Genomic DNA, 27,386 nt, shown 5'->3' with positions numbered 1-27,386 from the left:
GAATACACCAGAAATATGCCTTTGTTGACACACATTCATCCTTTATGGTTCCTAGTTGATGTCCTAGTACTTAAATAAATTTGTTTTTCTTCCATTGCAATATTTTTTAATCTCTCTCTTGGCTGCTCTAATAACCTGTTCAGCCTGTGCTTGCAGTTCATTTTACTGGTTTTCTTTATCTGCATCCTGTTGTTTTTAATCACTTTACAAATGCTCTCTTTTCCCTTATCCAGCTATCCATTTTCTTACTGCTTTATCCAATACAGGGTTGCTTGCTAGCCATAGCCTATCCCAGCAAGTAACAGGTGCAAGACAGGATGAACCCTGGACAGGACACGAGTCCATTGCAGAGCACAGACAAACACAAACATAGACATGCAGGCCAATTTTCCAAGAAGCCAATTAACCTACTAGTAGGACTTGGACTGTGGGAGTAAACTGGAGCACTTAGAGGAAAGTGTCAGGTGAGAGGAGAGAACATACAAGCTCCATGCACACAGCACCCCAGGAATTGAACCCAGGACCCCAGCACTGCGAAGCAACAATACTAATCACTACGCCACTGTGCCACCCTCTTTTCCCTTACACTTTTTCTAATTTATTTGTTGAATCACTTGGGATACACTTTTTTTAGCTTTTGATTTACTCGCTCTTAGGATAAATCTATCATGTACTTCAAGCAGAACCTCTTTAAACCTTTGCCATCCATTCCATATTTATCCTTTCCCATTCTAATTCTCCTAAGCTGTCTCGTTCCTTCAAAGTCTTCTTTTGTGAAATTGCAGGCATTTGAATTGGATTCAACCTGTACAGTTTCTGTATACTTCAAAGCATACCATATTATAATCACATTGTGATTAATTACCTTTGGGGTGCTTAGAAAAGTTAAACAATATTGTTATTTCTTAATTCATGAAGGAATTAATTCATGTTTGATTTATTCATTTAGATCCTGCCAATGCTAAGGTGTAAGAGGCTTTGGTATCCATACTGTAGTAACAAGTAAGGAAACAAACAAGTATTCTGACATCTTATTTGGATTTGTCAAGTGGAGAATCACTGTTACAAGCCTCTTTAGAGTTTGTCTTTCTGTCTATCCATAATGGATGTACTGCAACAATTAATTTAACTTTAAGGTAAGCATAGTTCATAAACTACAGGAGGTTGTGCTTTAATATTTTATAAGGCACGCATTAATATTCCAAAAACAAATTTCGGTATCACAGAAAGAGTATGAAAGCAGGAGAAATGAAGCAATGTCATTTAACTTAAGCAAACTTATCCATATGAAGTTAGGAGTAAAGACATTAATTGCAAATGAATAGCTCTCCTGCAGATGAACGTCCTTTTGGAACTTTTCCCTCGGTATTGATCTGTAGAAATACTGCAAAGTCTGACACTGTCTCTGAGATGATTGATTGTGACAGGTTAAATCCACTTTAAGTGCTGTGTGTTTAAGGGTCCTGGTGAATGTTCTGGAAGATTTTCCAGAACATCCTCTCTGTGGTGGTAAAGGGGTGAGGAGCAAAGCAAAAGCAAAGAATATTAACATTCCTCCATGTAAGAGATTAATTATATTAAATCAAGTGGAAAAAACAGATTTACAGAAGATTCACTAGTCAAACTTTAGCTTGAAAAAAATATAATTTCGATGATATTCTGGAGAGGTCACACACTAACACACAGCATTCATAAGTAGCTATCAGTCCATTCATTTTCCCTGCAGCTCCCATGACACTTACCTTTTACTCTCCCACCCTCATATAAAATAATAATGATTTAACACGGTACTAAGCGCCTTTCTTTTATTATTGCTTGCACAAAAGCTGATCTCATCTGTGCAAACTCATCACTGTTGGTGACTGTACAGCTTCAATAAAAGATGTCTGGGCATGTAAAACACTTCCTACAAAAGGAATACAAAGTACAAAGAAGTGTGGTGTGGAATTTATCTGGGAGCAAACCTTTACAGAGCCTTGGCACTGGCAGTAGTTCACTAAGAAATGTCATTTTCATAGAACATGGATTGAGTGGATGGATGGGGAAAAGGTGGGGCAAGGTACATCAGCTGCATGATTAAAATAAATCAAAGTGTACATATTTTAGGTGAAAAGGGAGGCGGGACTAGCTGGCAGGGCAACGATGCTGAAAAATCAATATAAAAAGCAGATGCCACATTTCACTGTGGCAGACTGCCAACAAACAAAGGTGGTGCTTCTGAAGGTTGTATGGAATTTTCTCTGTTGTCCCACAGTACAAGTAATCTGGTCAGACAACAGCGGTTTAGAGCACTACTTTGAAAAAGGAAAACATACAGTACCTACTAATGTTACAAAATAAATTCACATGTGGAATTTGAATTAACATCCAAAAAGATTATGTATTTTAAACATTGTTTTGTATAATGTTGTCATTTAGAAAAAAACATATAGATTTAGTGTTTTACTATGACTATTTACTCAATGGCTACCAGGTCTCACAATTAGTGTAGTATATGCATGTAGAAACACAACAATTTCTAACATTTGTATGTTTTCTGTATCACTGTATACTTTTAATCAATACTGTACAATTTTTTTTAATAGCAGACTACCTTTAACTTTTAGTTTTTGTGCAGTCGTGCTTTCTCTTCAACACCTCCTTGTGGTTACTTTTAAATAAAAAAAAAACTTGTGCAATTGCTCCATCTACTGGCTAGAACATTCCATTACTATATAAATGTATTAACATAATTGACGTTTGTAGTAAAATTTGCTAATCTTGCAAGAGAAATCGGTTTTTCTTCCTGATCAAATTCTTTACAACTGCTAGTCACGAGAAAAGGAGAAAAATGAACAAAAAGTAAGAATGCTTAAGCAGGGAGATGAGGATATTTGTAAAAACATACGTGCATAGCTAACATTCAAGAAACAACGCAGCAAATGTCTGTTAAACAAGGCAACTTATTAAAAGTTTTAATAAAATATTTATCCACTGGAATTCATGGAATTCCAACTGATTCCTTAGCTTGCAACATTGAACTGAAGATTGGTGCCTTTATAAGCTTTGACAGGCTATGGACTACATAAAAGGGGATTGCACTAGCAAACGTTTTATAGCAAAAATGACAATGATGATGCAATTAACATTTATCAATAAGGCTGATAAACAGTGTCTGTGACAGGCACAAGCTAACAACGTGTGTGGCCACCACCAGACTCAATTCAAGCTGTGCATCTGCAATTCATGCTTATACACAAGGCTCCAGATGTTGCAATGTGGAATTCTGTCCTATACCCCAGGTACAGCCCAGATTTTCCCACAAATGTTTAATGGAGCCAGTAATTAGTTGAACAAGTAGCTCAAGAACAACAAAGAGCATCCACTGCGTAACTGTCACATCGCACAGGAAAGACACTGTTACGCAAGCAGCATAAGGATATGTTGTTTCTTGCTGTCATGTTAGGATAATCCAGCCCGAAGAGCAGCAAGTGAGGTTCTGGGGCTTGACCAATTTAACACCACGCAGCCAGATTGTCACTGCAAGTGGAGTCGTGCAGATCTAGATATTCCTGAAAAGACCATCACATATGGACTTCTCTCGTGATGGGTCTGTTGTGCACAATTAATGCATGATACAGCACAATTTAAATGTAGGATTCCTGGGCACATTAAATTCTTTGATTTATCACTTAAGAGGATAAATCCACTACTGGGAAGTTCATTTGAGATACTGCTCCACCTTATCAATGGAGCAAAGACATTATCTTATGAGAAACAGGGCCTATTCCCTGTCAACCCCCCCCCCCCCCCCAAAAAAAGGACTTAACATTCAACAGGTTGAATCACCTCCTCACCTCTGACCAATTATCAGCTCTTTCACTGAAGAGGCGATTTAATCAAAGCCACAAAAGCCAATATGGGTTACTCATGAATGATCAATGAATAAAAATGACACAGATTAGTTTAAGTTTTGTTGCACATCATGTCTGAAGCTCCAATTAGAACTAAAAATAGACTTCTACATTCTTTTCAAGAATAGCCAACTATCTTACAGATACCGGTGCCACACTGTTCATCACGCTAGTTTAAAATGTGAGCTTTGGAGGAAACTAAACGGAGAGAGAGCTATTAAATATCAAATCCCTAGACAAAAGCTTACCACCTGACCACTTAAGTGCCAATCGCATCACAAGGCACTGCACTATGAAGACGTAGGTCTTATCCAGGGCTAAGTGTTTAAAGCTCTTAACCTCCATCTTGAAACTCACAACATCAAGGAGTGTGTAAACTAGGGGCCTTGAACCAAGGTCCTGTAGAGGCCCAATCCAGTTTGTCTTGTAGGATTGTTTTGAGGAATACTTGTCCACTGAGGAATGAATCATCCATTTAATTAAGCAAACTGATGCATGAAGACTCAGGGGTCTTCAGTTTTGTTCCACATGACCTCTTAATTGCTTACTATAGGACTTGCAGGATAGGGGCTGTCTAGGAGCAAGGCTGGAGACATCTGGAAAGAGGTGTGCAGTGCACGTGGGATATTAAAACACTTACATCAGCTTAACAGTGTTTATTGGTTAAATGTAATACTCAAAGCCACACAAGTCCACTCCCCCAGCCCCACATATGAGAACAGACTCCTACATCTATTGTCACCCCCCAACACACACACACAACAGACTTCTTGTTTTAGCACTTGCGAGGTTGCTGGATAAAGTACATCTTCGGGGTGTACAACTTTTCAACTGCAGGTCTGGGTTTGTTATGTCGAACACTTGCAGGGGTAGCTGGAAAATCATGACTCAGCTGAAAAATAAATGGACAAAAATGAGATGCAGACTTGGTTTAAACTAAGGAGTGATGCATTTGCCTTTAAATCCATTTTCTAAAAAATGGAATTTTAGTTCAGAAGATTCAATATTCAATTTCAGGTGAGAGCAGGTTGTGTTGAGTGGAGGTGGCAGAAACTAGACTTATGTAACATTTAAAGAAAGCTGATTAAACACTTACTGAACAGGCTATACACCAGGGATGCTATGCACTTCTCCAACTTTTCCATCAAAATATTTCTGAGTGTTCACTACATAAAAAACTGCTCCAGGTACGGTGGCTCATTATGTACAAACACTACCAAGTGTTCTAAAACAGCCATCAATAGGAGAGCTGACAACCAGTGCTAGCAGCAAGAGGAGTTGTCTTCATGTCTGGTTTATATAGGAGGGTATTCCAAACTCTAGGGAGCACAGGAGTAAAACAAAGAAGGGTCTCAAACCAAACGTTTTTGACTTGTTGCACCCTGTATTTCCACAAGCAAAAACTGCCTCACATTTTGAAGGGGTAACCAAAATGGATAGAGACGGGAGATGCCAAAATAGGACACATTTATGGCCAACAAGACAAACATAATTGAAAATCAAGCTGAAAGAAAAAGCAATTCTCTAGAATTATGTACACAATTAACACATTAGCTCTGATGTAGCCTGTTAAAGCATATAGACTGGTTATTGCTAAATTGAACAACTACTGCATGTAATGAATTTCACTCCTGGATCTCTTTTTGACAGTAAATGGTCTTCTTGACAAGGAACACCAGCTCCTACCAAAGTACAGAGCTTTTAAGAACCATGAAAACTGCTCATGAGAAGCGAGCATTAGTCCATACGGTTATGTTTGAGCTAGCATTGAAGCAGCAGCAGATAAACATCACCATCAACTTGTCTCCCTGCACCAAAATCCAATTAGTTGGACATACAGAGCACCTTGGAGTTTACAACCACACCCATTCAGGTTTTTCTCAAGATCAATACTTGGATCCAGCAGCGCTCATGGCTCCAATATTGAGTTTGGTCTCCGAGCCCTCCAGTTACTGTTCCCAGGTTTTATCACCGAGCCCCTCAAGTCTCTGTCCTTGTGCGCCTCTAACTGTTCGGGATATTGATCTCATCTCTCAGATTACCCCCCAGCTTCGTTTCTCTACGGTTTGGCTTGGGCCTCGTCTCCCAGCCTTTCAGTTTGTACTTCGGGCTCTGCTTAGCTTGTTCTCATTGTCTTTGACCCCCACCTGCTTGACCATGATCTTGGACCGTGTTCTCACCCTGGTTTCGTACATTGCCACAGCACGACATCCGCAGGCTTGGCACGCTCTCTGCACAGTTTCCCGCTGTGCGCACTACCTGCTCACCCCCGTTTCCATGTGCAGCTCCCAGCATGCTGCCTGCGGGATTCCCTGGGGTTTTCTCTACCTCTAAACAGGCTGCTCTTCCCATCTTGGTAGCACAACATTACAGATATCATTAAAACTGGGGTTCTGGAGAACCATTTCAAAACCTAATCCCCAAGAAGGAATCTGAATTCAGAGCTCTCTCCCACCCCAACACACAAATGGAAAAAAGTTTTGCTTTTACAAGATGACCAACCTTTTCGAGAGTGCCAGATAACAGGATACTGATTGACTGCATTTTGGGAAGAATGGTCACAGATCTGGAAATGAGAAGTAAGATTAAAATATTTTTACAGCTCCTGTAATAAAAGTACTCGAAGAAATTCAGATGTATTTTTTTCCTTTATATGAATCGAATATATAATTAGACTTTATTTAATGAGCTATTTGTATAGCTGCATGATAAAGGGTTCTGAAATGATTTATTTTAAAGGATCTCTAAACAAAAGGTTTACCAATATCAGGTAACAAAGCAAACCATTACAAAATGTTACGCATTTGTGTGTTAATATAGGGCCACAGGAAAAAAAAAACTATTTTATCAGAAGCAAAGTTCTGCCACTGTCCCCTTGCTGAACATCTAAATGAATATGCACACAGGATTTCCAGATACAACAAAAATGTATCCAACCTCAATGTGACAGGAACTGACCATTTTCATATTTCTTATGGGACAAAATCCATCATCTTTCAATTCTTCACTCAGAAGAGATTTGTAATGAAAGGCAGCACATGTCAAGGTCTAGTGAATTCACTTTAAGTTATTTCAATTCCCCCTATACCAAGCTGTCCCATCACCCCATAAGAAGCTACCTTGATTTGTCTGCTGCAGGTCTTTTCACCTCCTTCTCAGGGGGTGCATTCTCTTCCATATTTTTCTTCGCCACCCTCTTCCCTCCAGCCTTCACTGTAAAAAGGAAAAGCAGAGTAAACAACCAAGGCAGGTTGTCATGTCTACTAGACCTCCGTTTCTCAGCTGGTAGGCTAAGATTCAAAGGTTTCTGCAGGAAAAACTGACAGACCTTATTAAGCTGCCATGCAAGGTTAGATTTTGATAGTTTCTTACCTACAACATTGGATAATCTGTCCAAGTTGAAAGACTCATTACAAAAAAAAAACCAATGTTGACCAGAAAGAATGGAGTAAAAAACATTTAAAAACAAAAAGATCTAAAAGAAGGTCAGCCATATACACTAAGCATATCATACTGCACACCTGTCATGAAGATCATAGAACACTCATTCATGCTAGTAGATGTCAATCACAATGTTCAGGTGAATTGAAATTAAGACAGGTGGCCTGCAGGTGAATGTCAGTTTTAAATGCTCGAGCCACAAGCCACTACCCATTCCCAGTCACACTGCCGTTAAAGTATTGAAGTGCATTTTTTAAGCTGGCATGTTGACGTTACTCCACGTCCGGCCAGGAAGTGCTTAAAAACTTGAATTTTCTGACCCAGCCCAACATATTTAAAACACAGACTAATCGTATTTTCTGGCTAATTACACAAAAATGTGTTCGCTATACAATCTCACTGCTGTTGAAAATCCTGATGCAAAAAAAAAAACAACTCTCAAGCAAATCAAGTTCTCAGAAAAACAGTCCAAAGTAAAAATCATGTACAGTATGACTTCTCCAGGGCACCAGTGTTATATTGGGAGCACTGGAGCACAGATTTGATTAGCTGCTGGACACTGCTGTGGAATGCTTGACCACTATTTCTGCACAGCTACAGCCAGGGTACAAAGGCCAGTCAGCCGTGACTAGTCCCTGTTAATGGCAGGGGTGAACCGATCACGCAGACGTTTTACTGAACTGTCGTCAGATAGAGCGGTTCAGAACAAGACCTTGATATGGTCTTTTCTGAAGACATGCCCTTCTAATCCTAGCACTGTGCAATCTTGTATCATCCTTCTGGATGAATCCACCCTTCCAGTGTTTGGCTAGAAGTAATGGAAAAAACCACTGACTCAAGAAAAAACGTATTGCTGGCTTAGTACTTGCCACCATCTCGGTATAAGGTGCGTTCATTCTGATCTGCAATTGGATCATTAATAAAGCACTCCACCAGTCTCCTTGCCACCACATTAGTTGTTCTATAGCCAGCAGAAGGCAAGATTTAATCTTTCAGCTGTCAACACATTTTCCCTGAAGTCTCTTAACATGCTGAGCACCACCATGAAGAGAGAGCCACCGTCATGCTGACAGGTTATTTCTGCCTACAATTACTTCTGCTGCCGTTACATCTGTCTGGTTTTAGACAGCAGTGACAAGTCCTGGGCCGGTGTAGAGACCTTCCGCCTTCCAGTTTGTGACCTTACGGCTCCAAGGCCCCGAGCCCTGGTTTCTCTAGACTAGTCTGCCGCTTATTGATGCGGAACATCTCCTTGTCCGAGGCCTGCGTCTCCCACAGACAGGCCTCCTTCAATCACGCAGACAGCTACCAGATTTTCATTTGTCACGCGTGGCAGGGACATACTTCTCACTGCTCTTGTGTTAATTAAAATCAGGTCTTTCCAAGCAGCTATTTCTGCATATTCTTAATTTTATCTCCAGTCACTGAAAACCGGGTATTTTATGAAATTGCATGAAATAAGCTTACGGTTGTGCGATTCCCAAGGACAGTACTACTCAATCGACTAACCTTCCCTCCCCCTAAGAGTACTTTAGCTGTAAACCCAACAAGCCAATGATGTAGAACAGCGATTCACAGTAAACATAAAAGCATTGGTCTGACTTTACAGAGAGCTTTATAGACTGTGTAAAGGTTACATTTATTTCTGCTAGATAAGGGTTTACCAGATCATAGTCTTTACCGGATGTAGTGGTTTTTTAGATGAACAAAGTACAAATTAAACAGACGGCGACACACAGATGTAACTGTTGGCACCTTCCCATATTTATGTTTTTCTGTCAATGCCTTCACGCACTGTAGAAGGTTAGCCACATGGAATAATATGAGAACTCAGAACGCAAGCAGCAGGATGTCACTGTTAATTAGGGCAAGGCTTCCTGCACTACCATTTCCAGACAGTTACAGATGAAAGCATTCTCTTGTGCCTGAAGTAGAGGCAGGGATCATTCGGACACTGTAAAACAAAGCATGAGCAAGTAAAACAGATGTGTGGATTTGTACATTTTAAGCTTGATTTTGCCTTGTAGAGTTTTCCTAGATTAAACTCAGACTGTAATTAGTCATTACTCCTAAAGAAAAGACATTGTTAAAGGTCTGTCAAGTCAATTTCAAGTCAATCAAGTTAATTAACTATCATCCAATTTGGTTGAAAAGATACATCCAGGAATTGACTTATAAACTAAATAACTAAAATGCCAATCAAAGTCCTAGACACCAAATAATCTAAATATACAATACGTTCACAGAGAAAACTAGCCTTGTGTGACTGAGGGACAGGAAGTAGCAGTTTGTTACACACTAAAACTTTTTAAAGGTAATAAGATCTGGGTTAAAGCAACCGTGAGCATAACCTCACATAGGTAATCATTAATACAGTACCACTAGTATTTAAGATAAAAAAAAACCTAGACTGGTTTTAAAATTCACTACAGTCCAATTACAAAAAGTGGAGAACAAACGAAGAATGCCGTTCATACACTTGCAATGACGTCCTCGAATGCTCATTCTAAAATGCAGTTTTTATTGGATCATGTAACAATAAATGCTGATGCAATCTATAATGCATATATACACATTATAATTGTTGAGATTAACTAGAATGCAAATGCGCCCCTAGTTTCTAGCGTTGCATCTACACGCTAGAATTCGTTTACAGTACAGTTCTTTTAAAACAAAAACAGGAAGTTAAAAGGGCACAAACATCTTGACTTGAGATCACAGTGTAGCCGTTATGTAAATGTGGATTTTGTGCCACGTTTGTAGCGGTTTTGAAAAAAATATATAATTCTAAGTTTAGAGTACGTCTTATGTTGTTTGTGCTTCAACTCCAGAGCGGAAGTTTAAACCTCAGAAGCAAGAACAAATAAAAGCGAAGATATCATTTTCTAAGAAAAAGGCAGTAAAACGGATACAAAGCAGCTTATTTATCATCTTCGGGTTCCACGAAATGTGTATTATTTTAAGAAAATAAAACCTAATCGTAGCAGAAGAAACAGCAGAGTAATTAGATTACTACTATTAAACACCAACCTGCAGGAGGATGCCCAGCTTTTAACGCAGAGTTCGGTTTGATTCCAGCTTTAGACAACTTAACCATCTTCAAACTTTGATTACACAAGTAGCAAAACACGTAGTATAAGCCGCCCTCACTTGTTTATAGCAATACCACTGAAGAGCGAATGACGTCTCGTTCAATTAATGCAGGCAATTTTGATTTGTGGGGGTGGGGATATGAAAGTTTAAAAAACAGCTACGTAACCATGCAAGGCTTGAAATAATTACGCAATCGGCACGGTTGTGTTGTGTCGTCTTAAACTGGAAAGTTGCAGAAAAAAATTGTGCATCATTCAACGACCATTTTGTTAAAAACCTCTTAGTTTAAAAGTGTGTGATTGAGGAAGATGGATGAATTAACAAAGGTCGAAACCTATATCCATAACTGCAAAATAACAGAAATAAGTGTATATAGTCAAGACAACATACAAACATACAAGAGTTCATGTTCATGCTGAGTTGCGATGTCTATATCATCCGAGCCACCTAAAACAAACGATAAACAATTCGACAAATCAAGTTATGATTGCTCACTGATTGCGGGTTTTTGTTGGTTTTTTTTTCAAACACCTCAATGACCTGCAGGATACTGCCTTGCCTGTAAAGGTAACCCTGTAATTTTAATTAATTTGAAAACGTTAATAAAAATCAGACGTTTATTTATTTTAACAGTGTTGTGTACGTTTAACTATATTAGTAAATTAAAAACAGAAGGACGATTTAGAAGTAAATATTATATACCGTGAGAATAACCACGTTTTTCTCTAAAGAGAAAATATAATATGTTGTCTATTTTTCAAAACACATGAAACTGTAACATTATTTTACACACAGTGCATGGGTCATCTGGGAAAGATATTTACTAATGTTTTTAATTTTATGTCCCTTGCGCATTTCTCTGTTTGTTTGAGCATGCAGAGATCAGATTTCTCAATTTCAGTCTGTATTGAAAACTTCAATAAATGGCATAAATACAAAAACAAATACCAAACGGAGAGTAACAACCAAGTCGCCTCTCATAAACATTTCCCGAGATGCTGAACAGGGTGTAACACGTTAGGCCTGTTTTAAACTCGTGCTTTCAAGAGTGTAAACTTACTTTTACTCCACCCTAATATGCCCTCAAACTAGATAATACACAGATTAAACAAGGTGTATAACACCACAGATGTCAGTAGCTTTGCAGGGAATGTGTGCATATACCCGCATGAAAGCTAGTACCTGAAATCTTATGATCTTCAATTAATTCATTGAACTAAATGGAAGTTAGTGTATGTTGCCCATTCAATGCATTCAACTTTATTCATCCCCAGGGGGGCAAACACACAGCAAATATAAATTCATATTGTTTAGATAATAAGCAAAGACTATTAGTAAGCTTTAATTTTGCAAACATTTTACACCCATCCATTGTTAGTCACCTTTTTGTGAGGGCTGTGGGCAATGGGCTCTAAAAGATTGGGTGATATTAATGCATATTTGCACAAAATTGCAGATTGTAAATATTCTGGTTGCAAAAGATTAACATTTAACTTTGAGGCTACAAATAAAAGCCACAGTGCAATATTTGCTTGCTCATTTGCAAGCAAACGATATCTGCTATGCTGTGGGTTATGTATCAGAATGCTGGACAGGCCTATTTGCATATTTTGGCTAGCATGATTGCAAATGGATACCCCAGTCTTCACAGGAGAGTTTGAACAGGGGTAATTGTTGCGACGCATTTGGCAGGAACAAGACATCTCGGCTAGCTAATGCTTCATGAGCAACAGTGTATAAGGTGATGTCAGTATGGAACCATGATATCCAGGCATTAATTTGAAGGGCAAGTGCAGAAAAAAGACGAGCAACTGCAGTTTAATTGGAAGCAAATTTTTTATCCAGGGCTCAAGCAGCCATTGTAATCAACAGTCTTCCACCGAGAATTCCGAGGAGCAGGATACCATGGTCAGAATACAGCGCACTTCTCACCACACCTGGCAATGTATGCTTGCTATTTCAGTGCTCTAAAGAGCACATTGCATTTCCGAATTGTGATATGGTCAGCTGAATCATCCTTCATCATGTTCTTGACCAACAAAAAAGTGCACCTGAGAAAAAGCTCTACAGTTCTTAATGCTTAGTTCCAAATGTGACGAGTTCTGGTGTTCCACAGTATTGTAGAGCATATTTTTCCGGCTTGGGGAAATAGTGTCTACTTATGCATTTACAGTATGTCTGTGTTTTGCAATTCATTCTGTAGAAGACATTTAGGTTCACCGTCAATATTTTTGAGGACTTTGACTACTTGTGTCAAGTCCCCTCGTAATCATCTGTATTCAAGACTAAAAAGGTTCAGTTCCTTCTGCCTGTCAGTGTAGGACATGTCCTACAATGTGACAGAATCCAGAGCAGCAATATCTTTTCTATATAGAAACCACAATACTATATACTATCTAAATTAGGCCCTACTAGTGCATTATACAATTTTAACACAAGATCCCTTGATTTAAATTATACGTTAGCTATACATCCTAACATTTTGTTTGCCTTTATTACATTGAGCAGTAGATGTAAGTAATGTAGCAGAATCTAGATCATGGATGTAAACTGGGAACATCAGTGGTCCTTGTACAGGTCCTTGTGGTACTCCACTAATTACATCATCCTGATCTGTGTATTCGTCTTACGTGTATTGTTTTCTATTTAGTAACCAATTCTCTATCCAAACACTTAGGTGTCCCTGAATGCCTGTGACTGCAATTTAAGAATTAATGTAAAATTAATGGAAAGTAGGAACTTTCTGAAACCTTAAATACACCACATTAAATGCTCTATGTGTATCCGATACTGCTGTTGCTTGTTCAAAGAACTCAGCAAGGTGGTTTGGCAAGTCCTGCCTTTTCTTAGTTCATGTTACACTGTGGCTAGTTGAAACCAACTGCCAAGGTTGTCCAGCGGAAGGCTTGGCGATTTTTCGGTGGCTGGTGGACGATGCTGGATCGGAGTTCGCCGGAGATGTAGTGGCAAAATGGTGGACGGGATCAGGTTGTATGGAGTGTGTTAATTTCCTCCAGCAGAGTGGGTAGGGAAATGAGACGCCGCTGGAGCAGTGCTGGACTGGCTTCAGTGCTCCTGGAGGATGTCGGGTTCCAGGTCTGGAGTTTCAGGTTTTGGCTTTCTGGTTTCTGTTTGATGCGTATCGCTGGACTCGCACTACACCGGAGTAGCTCAGATGTCACAGTTCCAGCTGCTGTTGAGGAGTCATAAAGGGAGGTTAATCAGGGGATTGATTGGAGGATGGATGAGATTATTGGAAAAATGAGGGACGAATGGATAAAGGGCCTGAGCGTGTTCCGAGACGCCCAAGATGAATGTGTTTACTCGACCAAATGTTACTCCGTCACAGGCAACCAAGGACTGTGAGCTCCTGCTTGCCTGGGCATGACACCCACTATCCCCTGTGATGCTATTTCTATATAGGTGATCCTTTAATTCAGTCCTGATAATTGTTTCCATAACCTTACATGTAAGAAAAGTCAACCTTCCTATAGGCAAACATTGCATTAGCAATTTTCCAGTCCATGGTTATTACCCCCTTCTTGAGTGATCCTGTCTCCTTGGGTACAACGGAGCCCTCATGGTATGCTAATACTATTTACATGGATAGAGGTATGAAAATGTAATAAAAAGAAAATAAAAGGAGGGTTTAAATTGAGGTAATTTAGTCAGTTGTGCTCTTCTAGGGGTTTCGAGCTTATTGATGTTGAAATCTTGTTTCATGAAATATTCTGAAGACTTTACATATGAAACATAATTTGAGATTTTGTTTTTCCCTAAACCCCAATAACTTTTACAATCTTGAAAGAAGATTCAGAAGAGAAAACAAGAAGTAACTAGTTTCCATGGACAAAACGTTCACATTTATTTCTGTTTCATGTGCATAGAAAATGGCAGTGAACTATCCCATGAAAGAAACAGGACAGGAAATGGAAAAATAAAGATAATATATCTATGTTTTCAATTACACAATCCATTTAAAAACAAAAAAGTAGTTTATTAGCATTTGAATGCTTGTGTAATGATGCCAGATTTTTTTTTTAAATATATATAATTTTCACATGGCACATGTCTTTACCAGAGCTGCTGATCTTAGAACAAGTTGGCTTATTTTCTGTTTTGTATTTACAAGAAATGAAGAAAATGTACAAGACTTGATGGCATACACAATCTCAGTTTTAAGTACAGCAATAAAACAAAAAAGGAATACAATTTGATTCCTCTGTACATCGTTAAATTCTCTTCATAGATATGAAATCTTGATTAATTCTGGCCTACGTACACTTTCCTCAGCTTTTTCTCTACTGCAAGCCTTTCATCATGTGACCCACACCTTCACCAATCTACAAGAGCTACAAATAAAAAGTTCTGAAATCTGGACAGAGCAAAGCAGACTCTGACACATCTCCTTATGCCCCCGTCAAACCAAATTCATGGTTCTCTCATTTTAACACCTCCTTGATCCCTTTCTTTGGTTCACATTCTCTTTCCCATCAGACACATTCAGCTCACTTAAAAAACGAACAAAGAAAACAATTAATCAAATTAGCCTCTTTTTAAAAAAGAAATCCCTCTATACCCAAGAGTCTGGTGATCCAGGGTACTGTTCCGCTCTGTAAGAAGGCCGCCGTGTAGTGGAATAAAAGTCCACGTAGTTTGTCGTTGTTTTGAGTCCATGCGGTTGGGAAGTATACTCTGTAGCAGAGGGATAGTGAAGTTGTTCATCAAAGTAGGGGTCTTCGTAGCTGTGTGGAGATTGCAGGTAAACTTTGTAGGTGTCATAGTTTCTCCTGCTGGGGTCCTCTTGGCTATAATACAGCTGTTGATGCTGGAGGTGAAATTGAAGGAGTAAAATGTAAGACAACATTAGATATTCACATTAGACTTCCATGTTCAAAATGGAAGGTAAACTGGACTTTCAGAAAGCTGGTTTGATGCTGAACATACAATAGGAAAGGTAGGCAGCACAAATAAAGTTTATCTTGTAACATTTATTATAAAAAATGCTTCTTTATCATGTATTTTCTAACCATCTGTATTTTCTCCATTTTCTAACTGTTTTATCCAATGCAGGGAGAGCCATGAGAGGGCCAGAGCCTATCCCAGCAAGCAAAATGTGGAAGGCGGAATACACCTTGGACTGGATGCCAATCCATCACAGGGCACACCCACACACAGACACTCATAACAGGGCCAAGTTTCTCAGAAGCCAATTAAGTTATCAGTATGTCTCTGGATTGTGGGAGGAAACCCATGAGAACATAGAAACTCCACACAGATCCCCAGATCTGGAACTGAACCCAGGGCTCCAGTGCTGTGAGGCAGCAATGCTAACCCCTGCAGCACCGTTACTATTGTTACAATTATAAATTGTAAGAATCTGCTACATTATTCATTATTATATTAATTTCAGAACTTAGGTATGCTTATTCAATGAAAATAAATGTAAATCTGAAATAACTCCTATATCATGTTATATATAATTATATATATTATACTCAAAAACAGTAAATAGTGGTGTTAAACAGCAGTACTGAGGCCATGTGAACACCAGTAGAAAGCCAAATGACAAAAGGACTGTCCCAGATAGGGTGTTATTCTTTCAAGATTTATTTACAGAATCTTGAAGCCAAGGATTTAGATTTTGTTTTTGACGTATTAATGTGACGCTGTTCTGTTTCTCTCCCCAGTTTCTGATTTGTAGCTCATCTCACAACCGCATTGCACGTGAAGAAGGCTGATTAATGACTGTGCTCTGGTATCACAGCCTAACCCGGACCCGTTTCATCCAATGAAACTCATCACAGCATAATGCTGAGCTAATGGAAAAAAGAAAAAGGGCACAGCTGGCCTCATTTGTTTGAAATATGGTACATTTATAACATAAAAATAACTGGACTAAACAAATTGACCAAAAATCTGTCTGTACTAAATGATACCAGATAAACACTGCTTTCCCAAATGATCCTACATTGACAAATCCATAAGTATTGAAAGGTGTCAGAAATATTAGACTATGTGCCTGCTGAGGCAGTTACTTTAGAAAATATAAAGGTAGATGCCTGCAGTCCACCATTTTTCAAAGCACAAATATCTTACAGTCTTTTCTTATTTGTGTAGAGGAGAGAAAAACAAATCCCAGCTGTGTTCACAGATGATATAACATTTTCTCTTGATTTTATTCCAAGACTTTTTAATTTTTTTTCTTCCTTTCTCTTATGGGAAGATTCTCACCTGTGTTCTCCTTGATTCCTCCCTCGGTGGCGAAGAATACGAACCTATATAAAATGGAGATGGCTTCCCAGACCCTGTGGAGAAGAAAAAAGTCAAGTTTCTTCAATTAAATTACATCATACATACATTGTTAAACTCTATTGATGTGTAAACAAAGTGGAAAGTCTGACATTAAAACTCTGTAGTCTATACATTTTAAAAAAACAACTTATCCAAAGGAAGAATTCAGGTGCTATTTTCTTGCAGTCTGCAGAGCCTTTATTTAAAATTTAAAGTAGATAAAGATAATCTGGGACTGCAGCAGATTAGAGCAGTTCTATGAGTAGAATTAGAGCTCACTGGAGCTCAATCTGTATGTTTTCACTTTATTTTAGTAGTGTTTTTAAAAAAGTGGCACAGGTTACTTTGGAATTAGAATATTTTGTAGATAATCTTTAAAAAAATGATTGAAATAATCTCTGAGGTTTCAACCGTAGTTGTACATTTAGAATGGAGACAGAGCAGTTGCAAGGAAAATGCACCAGTTCACCCTTCACAAACTGCAATGTTTACACTAGCATCTCAGACATGTCTGTCTTAAGCAGTGCTATGAACAAAGTCCATCTGGCAACAGTGTGTCTACCAAACAACGCCTTCTCTACCTCAGAGGCATAAACACAATGAGCTTTGTAGTTGTGCCCAGCTGCTCTTAATGTAGTACAGGGCAACAGACGGATATAAAAACAAACGGAACTTTAAAGCAAAAAAGGAATGTGAAGTTCTTTTGATGATTAGGAAAACAGTCAAAGTTATACAGTAGTGGTGATATTCAAGGAAGATTTATGAAACCTGACATGGTGCTAAACAGGTAACATTAATACAAATGTGTGATCTGCGCAAAATCTGAAATATGAAGTGTACATTTTATAATTGTTTGAAAAATGTGCATTGTATATGTTTCTCTGGCACAATTAGCAGATCTTTAAATTGAAAGACCAAGCTTCTTGTTTTTCATTGTTTGACAGTTTGGAGTTCAAAATTTGCCATTCAGGAGAACATTAAAAAAAAGGTCTTGCATTGTACAGTATCAATTTTCTTTACCTGTGTACTGACTTTTATGTACATTGTTGTCTCCTTGGTAGTTGTAAAATTGCATAGATGGCTGTGTCCTCTGATAATCAGAACGTTGCTCTTTTATTCCTAACAAAGCAGGTGATGATGTTGCACTACCAGCTGCAAAATAAACAACAAATGGGACAAAAGGTAAGATTAAAGAGTGACCATATACTGTTAAATTCTGCATCTTGTCAGAACCATCTTGTTTTATCCAGTAGGAACATAAACAAAACTCTTCACAATGTTACATCCAGGCAAACCAGAGCTCGCAGCCCACCGGTCTCCATGGTAACTGGTTGCTTTTGCACATGGACTCAAACAACTGCTGGTGCCGTGAGAACACGATCAGGTTGGCTGTTATTGCCACCTGTCCCCAATTAATGGGTAATTGCCCCAACATCACTGGTTACTTAAGGCCTGCCCTGTCCACAGCAAGAAGCTCAGTCATCGAATCATTCTCATGTTTGCAAGTTCCCCTCGCATGAAACACCCTACGAGTTAAACATCCTGTATTTTGTCCTGTACCTGAATCTGTCTCAATCCCAATTTAGAGACGGAACCTTTGGGCCTGCTGGATCCCCCCTCCTTGTCTCCTTATCACTACCCGACTGTGGATGGCATCCATAGCAACCAACCTGATCTGCGTGACTGTGCAGCTTCCCTGTTCTGTGCTGCCCGGCTGTGGCGCTCATTCCCTGCTCTGCCTCCTGTCTGCCTGCTCGACTCATGGCATTTCCTGCCAGTCGGCCCAGCCTTTCAACCTGCCCTCAGAGAGACCTAGTGAGTGGATTCTTTGGCCTGTCTTACAGACGCTGCGTTCTCCAGGTCAGCCCGGCTTCGTAGCCCGGAGGCTCCGCTTTGTAGGGATATCTGTTTTTTTCCCTCACCTGACTGGATGACTGGCGACATCTGCAGGTTGCTGGTTGGTAAAGTAGGATGTGACTTGTACCTGTCTCGCTCTAAAGTGGACACCGGAGTAATGAAGTGGGTCTGGTTCCAGCCATCCTGGAATCCAGAAACACAAACAAATTGGTAAAGAATGGTTCACATCCCACAAGGAACCAAGCTGGACTGTGCCTGTGCAGATGCCCCCGTTACCTTTTTATAGATGCTGCGCAGGTCTCTGTATTGCCACAGTGTGTTCAACACCTGAGCTGCAGCCTTCACAACTTTCATCGAATACCTTAGAAGAAATAAAAAGAGGCTTTGATTTGTTTTTTCCCCCCCCCAACGTTCAAATGCTTTTTTTCCCAGTTAGTTTTTTGTCAAAAATACATTTCTTTTTTTTAAAAGCTTTTTGTGCTTTTGTCAGAAGCTTTCTTCTGTGATATTTAAACAAAAAAACTCCCATCAACTAAACCTGTGGGTTATGCTATAGCATACTTTAACTAAATACAAACTAGATTTTTTTAGGCCATGTTGGCTGTTGCTTAATGTAGTTCAAAATTATAAGATGATTACAAAACAATATTGGATTTCATTCATTAGAGATGAACAATCTCAACAATACATCAAACTGAAATTAAGCGGTCCAGAGAGTGACACACACCTTTCTCCTCTTCCTTTAGTGATATTCACCAGCTTTTCGATGCCCCCAGTGTCTGCCAAGGCCTTGGCATTCTCCATGTTTTTACTGGTGACCTCATGCAGGGTGCAGCAGATAGCTGCCACAGTGTCATCAGACAGTAATGTCGTATTGCCGCCTGGAAGACGGTTGACCAGGTCTCTCATGGCATACTTGCCTGTAGAAATCAGAAAGCAAGGTGAGGAGATTTCACACAGTAACTCTCCCAACTCATTCTGTTTTAGGTAGGACGGGGCACAAGGCCTTAGGGACATATATTTTATTGACTTCAGAATATGTAATTCAGAAACAATGATGGGAGATGGGGGAAAAACTGGGAAACACAGGTAACCTTTGCAACCTTTCCCAGGAGGACAACAGGGATCAGAACTACAATTAGCAGGATGCTTCGGGAATCCTAAAATACCCATCTCATTTTATAAGGCACACAAGTTCGCAATGTAATGTGTGCCTAAGCCTTTATTAAGGTGCTAAGACCAAGTCTCTGTGTGACTTTTATTATTAGTGGAGCTTTGGCTGCCACAGGTGTTTTAAATAGCTGAAAATGAAATGTATTTTGAGAAAGAGAAAACAAACTCATAAGCGACTATTCAAGCTTATGAACTGTTGAATTTGGGGAGTAAAGCTGCTATTCACTTTATACTGCAGATCTGTGACTTGCAATATGTATTGTCATGGCCCTCCATAATCAGAAACAAGCCCCTTCCAATTCCTGCAAACCCCGGCATAGAAGCTAATTATCGAATCACACCATACACCTCTTGGTTCTCAGAATACTTAAGGGCACTTTATCACCACCACAGTGCTCAGTATAGGGTATCCCAGTGGAGCTCCTAGTTAACGTCCTCGTGTCTCCTTGATTGATGTCCGACTCTTGAATCTCTGGCTTCCTGACCTGTGCTTCCCTTTGACTACGATTCCGGACTCTACGATTTGGCTAAGTGCACCTGACTCTCTCTCAAACCCCGTGTATGATATTAAACCTGCTACTGCATAGGGTCCAGTTTTACATATTTCTTTGGCCATTGTGCCGTTACATGTACATTGAGAGCTCTAAAGAGAAAGTCAGACTTTTGTTTGTGTTTATGGGCTGGTGTAAACATGCCATATTTACTGAAGTGTTATGATATGCTATGATAAGTAAAGAACCATCATTAGAACCTCTACAGATTTCTTATTCTAGAGGACTACCCTAAAGAAGTCAGACTGTATTGATTAGTATCTCTAACTGTGGTACAAATAAGAAACAAAAATCCATTCACACACAAAAAATACAAAAATAATCTAGTCTAATTTTGTGATTGTAAAAATTCCTCACCACTGCCAACAAAGAGATTGTCTGATTTCATGCAAACTGTCAATTTTCTCCTCAACTGCCCAAAGTAAGAGATTTAAAGTCTTCAAAGTTTCAATAGTTAAAAATACATCCTCTAGAGAACAGAGTATAGGTACAGTATAAAACTCCATACCTATAAGTTCCTTGTTTCGCACGTCCAGGGCCATGTTTCTTAAGGCCGTTGCTACAGAACACACCACCCGGTCATTATCCATCCTCAGCAGCTCCACAAGGATGGGGAGACCCTTTTCCTTTCGGACAGCTGCCCGGATATAGGCTGCAAACTAAACCGAAAGGGAAGCAGAGCAAGATGGCTATTTTCATGCTTTAACAAACACATACCATCACATTTTTAATCTGGCCACCTGCCATGAGTAAGACAATAACATCACACAGTTAAATCCTGCTTGTGGAGTCTGGGTTTCTAAACAATCAAAACCTCGACTGACAAACAGGTTAGTTGCCCTGAAAGACACACATCGCAATGAGTCTAACTGCCGAAATGTAAGCAATGGCTTAGTGTTAGAAGAGTCAACTACAATAAAGAAGTAATCTGCAAAGGAAAAGCAGCCACAGTTTCACATTTCTTAACAAAATAGAGAGGCGTAGAGGAGTTTATTGCCTTATGTACCTGCACACTGGAATTCTTATTCGTGGTGATCTCTCAGGACATACACAGTACAGCAGACGATATGTATGATATAAGTATGATGTACCACTGTGTTTTGTGCATTATGCAATAAATGGAAGTTCATAACTGCGAAGTCTTGACTATAAACTACGCATCTGGCCAGTGTGTTGCTGTACAGCACGATAGAACTGGCATCAAACTTAACCTGACAAAAAACAAAACGGTCAACCATGCACAGTTGGTCTTGATATTGAAATGAAACTGAGACAAACTACCTTCCAGTTGCCTGCTGAAAGATTCTGAAGAGACCCTGCTGATCCTTCTAATGTAGCTGGGTTGGAACTTTCCGCAAGGAGGGTTAGATAAGGTTTCACTACAGTCGGATGCCACAACATTTCAACACCTTTGGGAGGCTTAGAGAATCCAGGAATTGGGCCAACTCCATCCCACTGAGAAGAGATATTGAAATATGTATACATGGAAATATAAACACTTGTATAGTTTAAGAGCTTTTGACCTGTCCAACATTTCTCAGAACTCCATTTTGTCTTTGATATCCTTTATTATTTAAAGGCGGTACAGGGAGCCTAACCTGGTCGTCTTGTGCCAATTTCTTTTTCTTCTTCTTTTTCTTCCCCCAGCAACTAGAATCTACATCTTTGCTTGGAGATTCGTTCCCCAGCAAACCATCGAGCTCATTGGTTCCCAGCAGACGAGTCTGAGGCATCTCCAGTTCCAGACGGTATGACAAGTTCCTTAATGTGCAAATACAGTTCTCCACAATCTTAAAAGCAAAAGAAAACCTTATTAATTAAAAAAACAGCATGTATTTAAATATTTTACAACTTTAAAGAAACATACTTGAAAAACACTCAACTAGCAGAGAGAGCACACTGTGATAACTAATTAATGTTTTTAAGCTTTTAATAAATGTCAGGATTAAAACAAATGGTTTAATTAGGAGCCGTGTGATGTCTTTATACTGGCGTTCACACTCTAGACGGCTTAACAAAAAAAAATTGATTTAAAAAAATAACACTCTGCGCATATTAAACAAGAATGGATTTCCTAGAAAGTAAGTTTAGCAACACTGAGGAAAATGCAAATTGAGGAGAATTCTCAATTCCTCATGCACATATACTGTACTGTATGTGCAGGAATCCTAAGACCTATCTGGGGGAAAAAAAGACACCAGGTCCCTAATGTACAACAGACAAGCTGACTAGAACAAATGCTATATCAGAAATGCGAGTTTTCCATCGCACTGGGACAGAGGAAGAATGGTTTATTTAATATATAACCATGATGCATTTGTTAACTTTAAAGACAATAACGTATAGAGCAGTGTACTGAGGCAGCTTTCTTTTCAAGTACTGCAGAAAGACACTAGAGACGTGTGGTGCAGAGACGCCCATGAAGCTCAATCTGGATGAAAGCTGCAGACCTTGCTGTCAAAGTCAGACGTGCTGACACAGGCCTTGATGACATACAGCAGAGAATCCACCAGCCCCTCGCACGTCCGCATCTGTTTTCGCGCCTCATCCCCGGCCGAGCTGAGATTCCTACATGGCCAGAAAGACGTCTCGTTAAATGATGCAGAACACACAGATACCCAGCAGCAGCAATCTCGTCCTAGCAGCCTGTTTCCAAATAAGACGTGCTACCCAGGAGACAGTTTCTTCCTTTTTTTTTCCAGAGGGCTTGATTGTGTGATGGCATCAATTATTTATTAAAAACCCCACAGAGACTGAACGACATCATTAGGAAAGCTTTGGTGGGGGAAATGAGAGACTAATCGTGTGTGTAGCTGCAAATCTCCAAAGCAGTAACCAACAGTTTAATTTGCAAAGTCGTATTTGCTTATTTGAGAAGAAAAGCAGCATGGACTATAATATGTAAAAGCCACTGCTGAAGCTAGCTCCTGATAATTTAAGACACCCACTCAGAGAAAGGAAAGAAAGTTCAAGGAAGAACTTGTTCTAGCCAGATCAAACTACCTTGGACTAATTAGGAAGCCAGAGTCCTATATACTATGAAACTCATTTGATCCTCATAAGATTTTTAAGTCACCTTGGAGTAAGCTGAAATAATAAAAATATTTTCTGTTGAAATCAAAGGGCATTCAGTATCAGTAACAGGGCTGACCAAGAAAAATAGAAAAGAAACCCTCTTAATCCTGAGCTCCAGTACACAGATTTCACTAATTCACTAATAATTAGGGATGGAAATGAGTTAAACTACAATTGCATGGAAAGAGTTACAAGGTTTGTGATATTCCTAATTGCTTCCCAGAAGCCTGCCACATCGCTGACCAAAAAAAAGTCAATTCAAGCAGCAATTCAAGCAGAAAAAACATGCCCGCTGAAATTGAAACATCTATTCTCTTCACAAAAGCCCGAGCCTTTCACAAACCAAAGCTCGCAGAACACGGCGAACAGAAACAGCTAAAGAACCTTCCGTTCAGGGTGAACATGGAGGGGTGAGTTGTTGATAACGTAAAGGTGTGGAGCAGTACGAGCAGGAGTAGGTGGGAGTTGAGACCTGGGGGGAGGCAACTGCAGGACCACACCATGAACGCCATAAAGCACAGCAGTCACATCCTGGAAACCCTCCAGCTCTCGAGACACTGCGTACCAGGCACTGCCACACCGCATTGGAAAAACTTCCTGTCTCATGTCATGAGTGACTGAGCCAGTGGTATATGAATTAAAAAAATAATAAGGCAAGCTATAGATGTTCTTACATAATAAAACTTACTTCACCTCACTAAGCCCCCCACATTTCAGACTAATGACCTTCAGTTTCTGTTGAAACAATTTCTGAAAAACAACCTTATCTTTGCTTTTAAGTGCACAAAGCCGAAAGAGAAGTAGAAATAATAAAATGCAGTCATCTTTTTTATCACGTGCGATTAAAATTCTTAATATGTGAGAATATTCAAGGGGGGAACTAGGTCAGTTGCAAAAGAACACTTTGAATACTTCAGGTGTCACACCTAAAGAAAGCTCTATAGCTGACATATTGTTTCTTCTTTCTATTTTTTGAGTGTGGAATTGTCCTTTACTTGTTCTTGTGTGAGAACATGCCACTTAGTAGAAAAAGTCTAAGCCACAGTTTTCAGTCTATCCACTAGATGTCACTTAAGTAAAGATTTTCGTTCTGTTGGAAAGCTTTGACCGGGATTTGAATTTACCTCAGACAACCTGTGGTGTTTCGAAGTACAAGGGAAGAGTGAAATTTCAGTTTGCGATCATCATCAAAGGACGAACTGTTCCAGCCAGAATGTGGGACTATCACAGTGTTTGTCAGTGTGCTTAAGGCATCCCGTATGATTGTCATTTTTACTGCATCGCAAGACGATAAGTTCCACAGCACCCCTGGAGAGACAAAAAAAAACAAGAGGGGGAATATTACACAGGTGATGCATGCCGTGGTTTTCATCAGCCGTCGTGTACAGGTGATATTTCTCAGTATGAGTAAATCTGAAAACTCCAGACAAAAAGAAAATGCTGCCTTTTAAAATGAATACACACAAAGATGGAAATTAGCGACCTATGTTAAGAAAATATCAGCAGTATAAGGAAAACAAAAAAACATTTTAAAAACTCAGATCAGGCCAAACCTATAAAATATTCCAATTATGTCTTCCTTTAGAGTTAGCAGTTAATTCAACATCTGTTCTAGATTATAAAGTATGTAAATTGATTTTTTTATTTGATTTTTCTTGCAAGTAGGTAGGCTGAAAAGTAAATTCTCAAAAAGCAGCAAATCAAGATATGTAAACAGCCTTATACTTAAGAAGAATGCCCTTTCTACTTTTCAGGTGAGTATTAAAGAGAATGAGAACACATTGCCAGCTCCACTTATTTTTCAGCACTTTATTAATTATAATTGACATCTTAGAATAGGATGGTTATTAAGCCAGGGGCTCTTTGCAATCCAAGGGTTTCTCTTCAGTGCTTTTCTATTTTCACACCCACCTCCTGTCACTTCTCTTTCCATTACATTCTGGCCATGTACTTTTACATTAAGCGAACTGATGAACACTTACATTAGGTATTTTTAAATGTGTTATACTCTTATGTTAGAAATGAGAGTGCTTTTTGCAAAAATCAACTGTGATTTTGCCATTAAAGATGCTGTACTCACATGTTTATTGCATATTATGTAAAAATATACATCAAATAAATAGTAAGTACAACAGAAAGTAATATCAAGGCACCAGACTAAGGTTGGATACTGCTTTAATTTACAGGCTTTCAATAGCTGTATGCAAAGAATGCAAAACAAAACAAAGATATCCCAAAATTCAGATATCTATACTTTGCCTTGCACAACATATGAACAACACCCAATATTGTTGCTTGAAAAATAAATCTATGGCTTCTAGCTTTCTTCAAGTCAAAATCAGTTTATTTTAAATACAGTATTAACTTTAATACAGTATATCTTCTTGTCAAGATATGCAGTGATAACCTGCCTACCAGTCCCCTGATATCATGTTTTTGTAGCCTTGTAAATACATGTACATAAATCAAAGTCTTAATATGAATATTTATTTTAATTTAGGTGCTAGGTTAGCATTGTTTTTCCACAAATATCACAGTAAAACTTTATCAAATGCCCGAACCAACTTAACAAATTCCAGAAATAATACTGTAGGACAGCTGTTCAGTTTTCTGTTGCTTGAATTTCCACGCATACTGCTTATCTCAAGCTTGATAAATTTGATTCATTCAACATCAGTGGGTAAATCGGCCTCAGTTGATACTGCTATTAAGGTCTCTCAATGCAATGCGGCTTTAAGTGAAGGAAATAGGAAAAAAATAAATTGTTCTCCAAGTCTTTCACTTGCTATTGTGCTTTAATTAATATTGCAATGTTGTGCTGCAGATTCATTAGAATACAATTATGCTTTAAAAAAAACAGTCCCCCATTCTGCTACAACATCAATGGTTAGTATCTGAGGCAAAAAAAAGTAAACACCTTTTGAGAGCAGTGATGGGAAGGACATAATGAGCATGAACATAATGAGATGACATTATAACCAATTGGCATTACAGAAAAATGTACAAAACTAAAATCTGTGGAATAAATTAAAACCAAGCCAAACAAAATGGAAGACAAAATGACTGGGTAAAAGAGTCTGAATTGAAAGAGAAGACCTACAGTAAACAAGGATTCTTGTATTGGCACAAAGCTGGCTAACCACAGATGGTTTGAGACGTATGTGGTACCTGTGGGACTGAATTTTATCACTGACTGCTTTGTCTGTGTTCTAATTTGGCATTTGAGCTCTTCTGTCGGCATTCTGAAATTGCAGGGCAAACCAAAGTAGCCGGCTTGTCTATACACAAAGCTCCAAGATCCTGCCTGCTTGAGTTCGGTCTTCGGCACACCCGAAACTCTGCATTTGAAGTAGGATTGGCAGGCGATCCCCCCCACCCACCTAATGTGAAGTGTGAAAGGGAAAAATAATACTAGATCTGCTAAGACTATAGCCAGAAGATTCATACTGTAGAAATACTTCAGAGTTACCTGAATGTTACAGAAACTGTTACATTAGATACAACATTTTATTAAAGCAACTCAATTTAAAGAAGCTGTATGCTGAATATGGCTCTGATTTGTGCTTCGAGAATAATAAGGTGGAGTGATAGCAGATGCAAAATCACTGAACTGGTTGAAAGGATCCTTTCAATACATAATGAAACCTTCCAAGGGCTTCTTACTCAGTTACTGTCTGCTCCAGTAAAGAATACAAGCCAATACTGCCCATTACTCAGTCTGAGACCTGTGTGGATTACAAATCACAGCTAATTCCAGTTTATAAACTCCTCCATCACTGTTTAGTAATGTCTGTCTCTGCAGCCAATGGCTGATGTGTTTCAGAGGTGATGAATGTTTTTAGGATTAATCGCTATTATAATATAATATATATTACTGATATCCTGATTATCTATGTGATAACAGTCCTGAGCAAAATTTTAAATCATCTGAGGAGGAGGACAGGATTCTGATCAATTACTTCTCTACATTCTTATTTGCACTGTTATAGACTAGCTTCCTGTTCTATAA

General features: G+C 39.0%; 2 protein-coding genes across 12 annotated transcripts in view; both read right to left on the bottom strand.

Moving 5' to 3' along the window:
• Positions 1 to 4,534: 4,534 nt before the first annotated feature.
• On the bottom strand, positions 4,535 to 10,558 carry dap1b (death associated protein 1b). The gene is made up of 4 exons (XM_006636434.3): positions 10,365 to 10,558; positions 7,013 to 7,106; positions 6,396 to 6,459; positions 4,535 to 4,785 (listed from the first exon to the last, which is right to left on the bottom strand). Exons 1-4 carry the CDS (start codon positions 10,429 to 10,431, stop codon positions 4,669 to 4,671), a joined length of 342 nt encoding a protein of 113 aa, XP_006636497.1. The 5' UTR covers positions 10,432 to 10,558; the 3' UTR covers positions 4,535 to 4,668.
• Positions 10,559 to 14,267: 3,709 nt separating this feature from the next.
• The window catches only part of pkp4 (plakophilin 4), an 84,486-nt gene continuing 71,367 nt past the window's right edge, over positions 14,268 to 27,386 (bottom strand). For all 11 annotated transcript variants that reach the window (XM_069196933.1, XM_069196935.1, XM_015358744.2 and 8 more), the window contains 11 exons: positions 24,502 to 24,685; positions 22,753 to 22,870; positions 21,901 to 22,092; positions 21,584 to 21,757; positions 20,811 to 20,961; positions 19,306 to 19,498; positions 18,855 to 18,939; positions 18,644 to 18,761; positions 17,742 to 17,873; positions 16,662 to 16,735; positions 14,268 to 15,255 (listed from right to left, as the gene is read on the bottom strand). In XM_069196933.1, the coding sequence (XP_069053034.1) occupies positions 15,001 to 15,255; positions 16,662 to 16,735; positions 17,742 to 17,873; positions 18,644 to 18,761; positions 18,855 to 18,939; positions 19,306 to 19,498; positions 20,811 to 20,961; positions 21,584 to 21,757; positions 21,901 to 22,092; positions 22,753 to 22,870; positions 24,502 to 24,685 (1,676 nt within the window). In that variant the 3' untranslated portion in view covers positions 14,268 to 15,000. The remainder of the gene's footprint in view (positions 15,256 to 16,661; positions 16,736 to 17,741; positions 17,874 to 18,643; positions 18,762 to 18,854; positions 18,940 to 19,305; positions 19,499 to 20,810; positions 20,962 to 21,583; positions 21,758 to 21,900; positions 22,093 to 22,752; positions 22,871 to 24,501; positions 24,686 to 27,386) is intronic.

Source organism: Lepisosteus oculatus, chromosome 12, assembly GCF_040954835.1.
Source record: "Lepisosteus oculatus isolate fLepOcu1 chromosome 12, fLepOcu1.hap2, whole genome shotgun sequence".
Taxonomy (NCBI): Eukaryota; Metazoa; Chordata; class Actinopteri; order Semionotiformes; family Lepisosteidae; genus Lepisosteus; species Lepisosteus oculatus.
The sequence above is the reverse complement of the archived record's forward strand: the minus strand, read 5'-3'. Positions and strand labels throughout refer to the sequence as shown.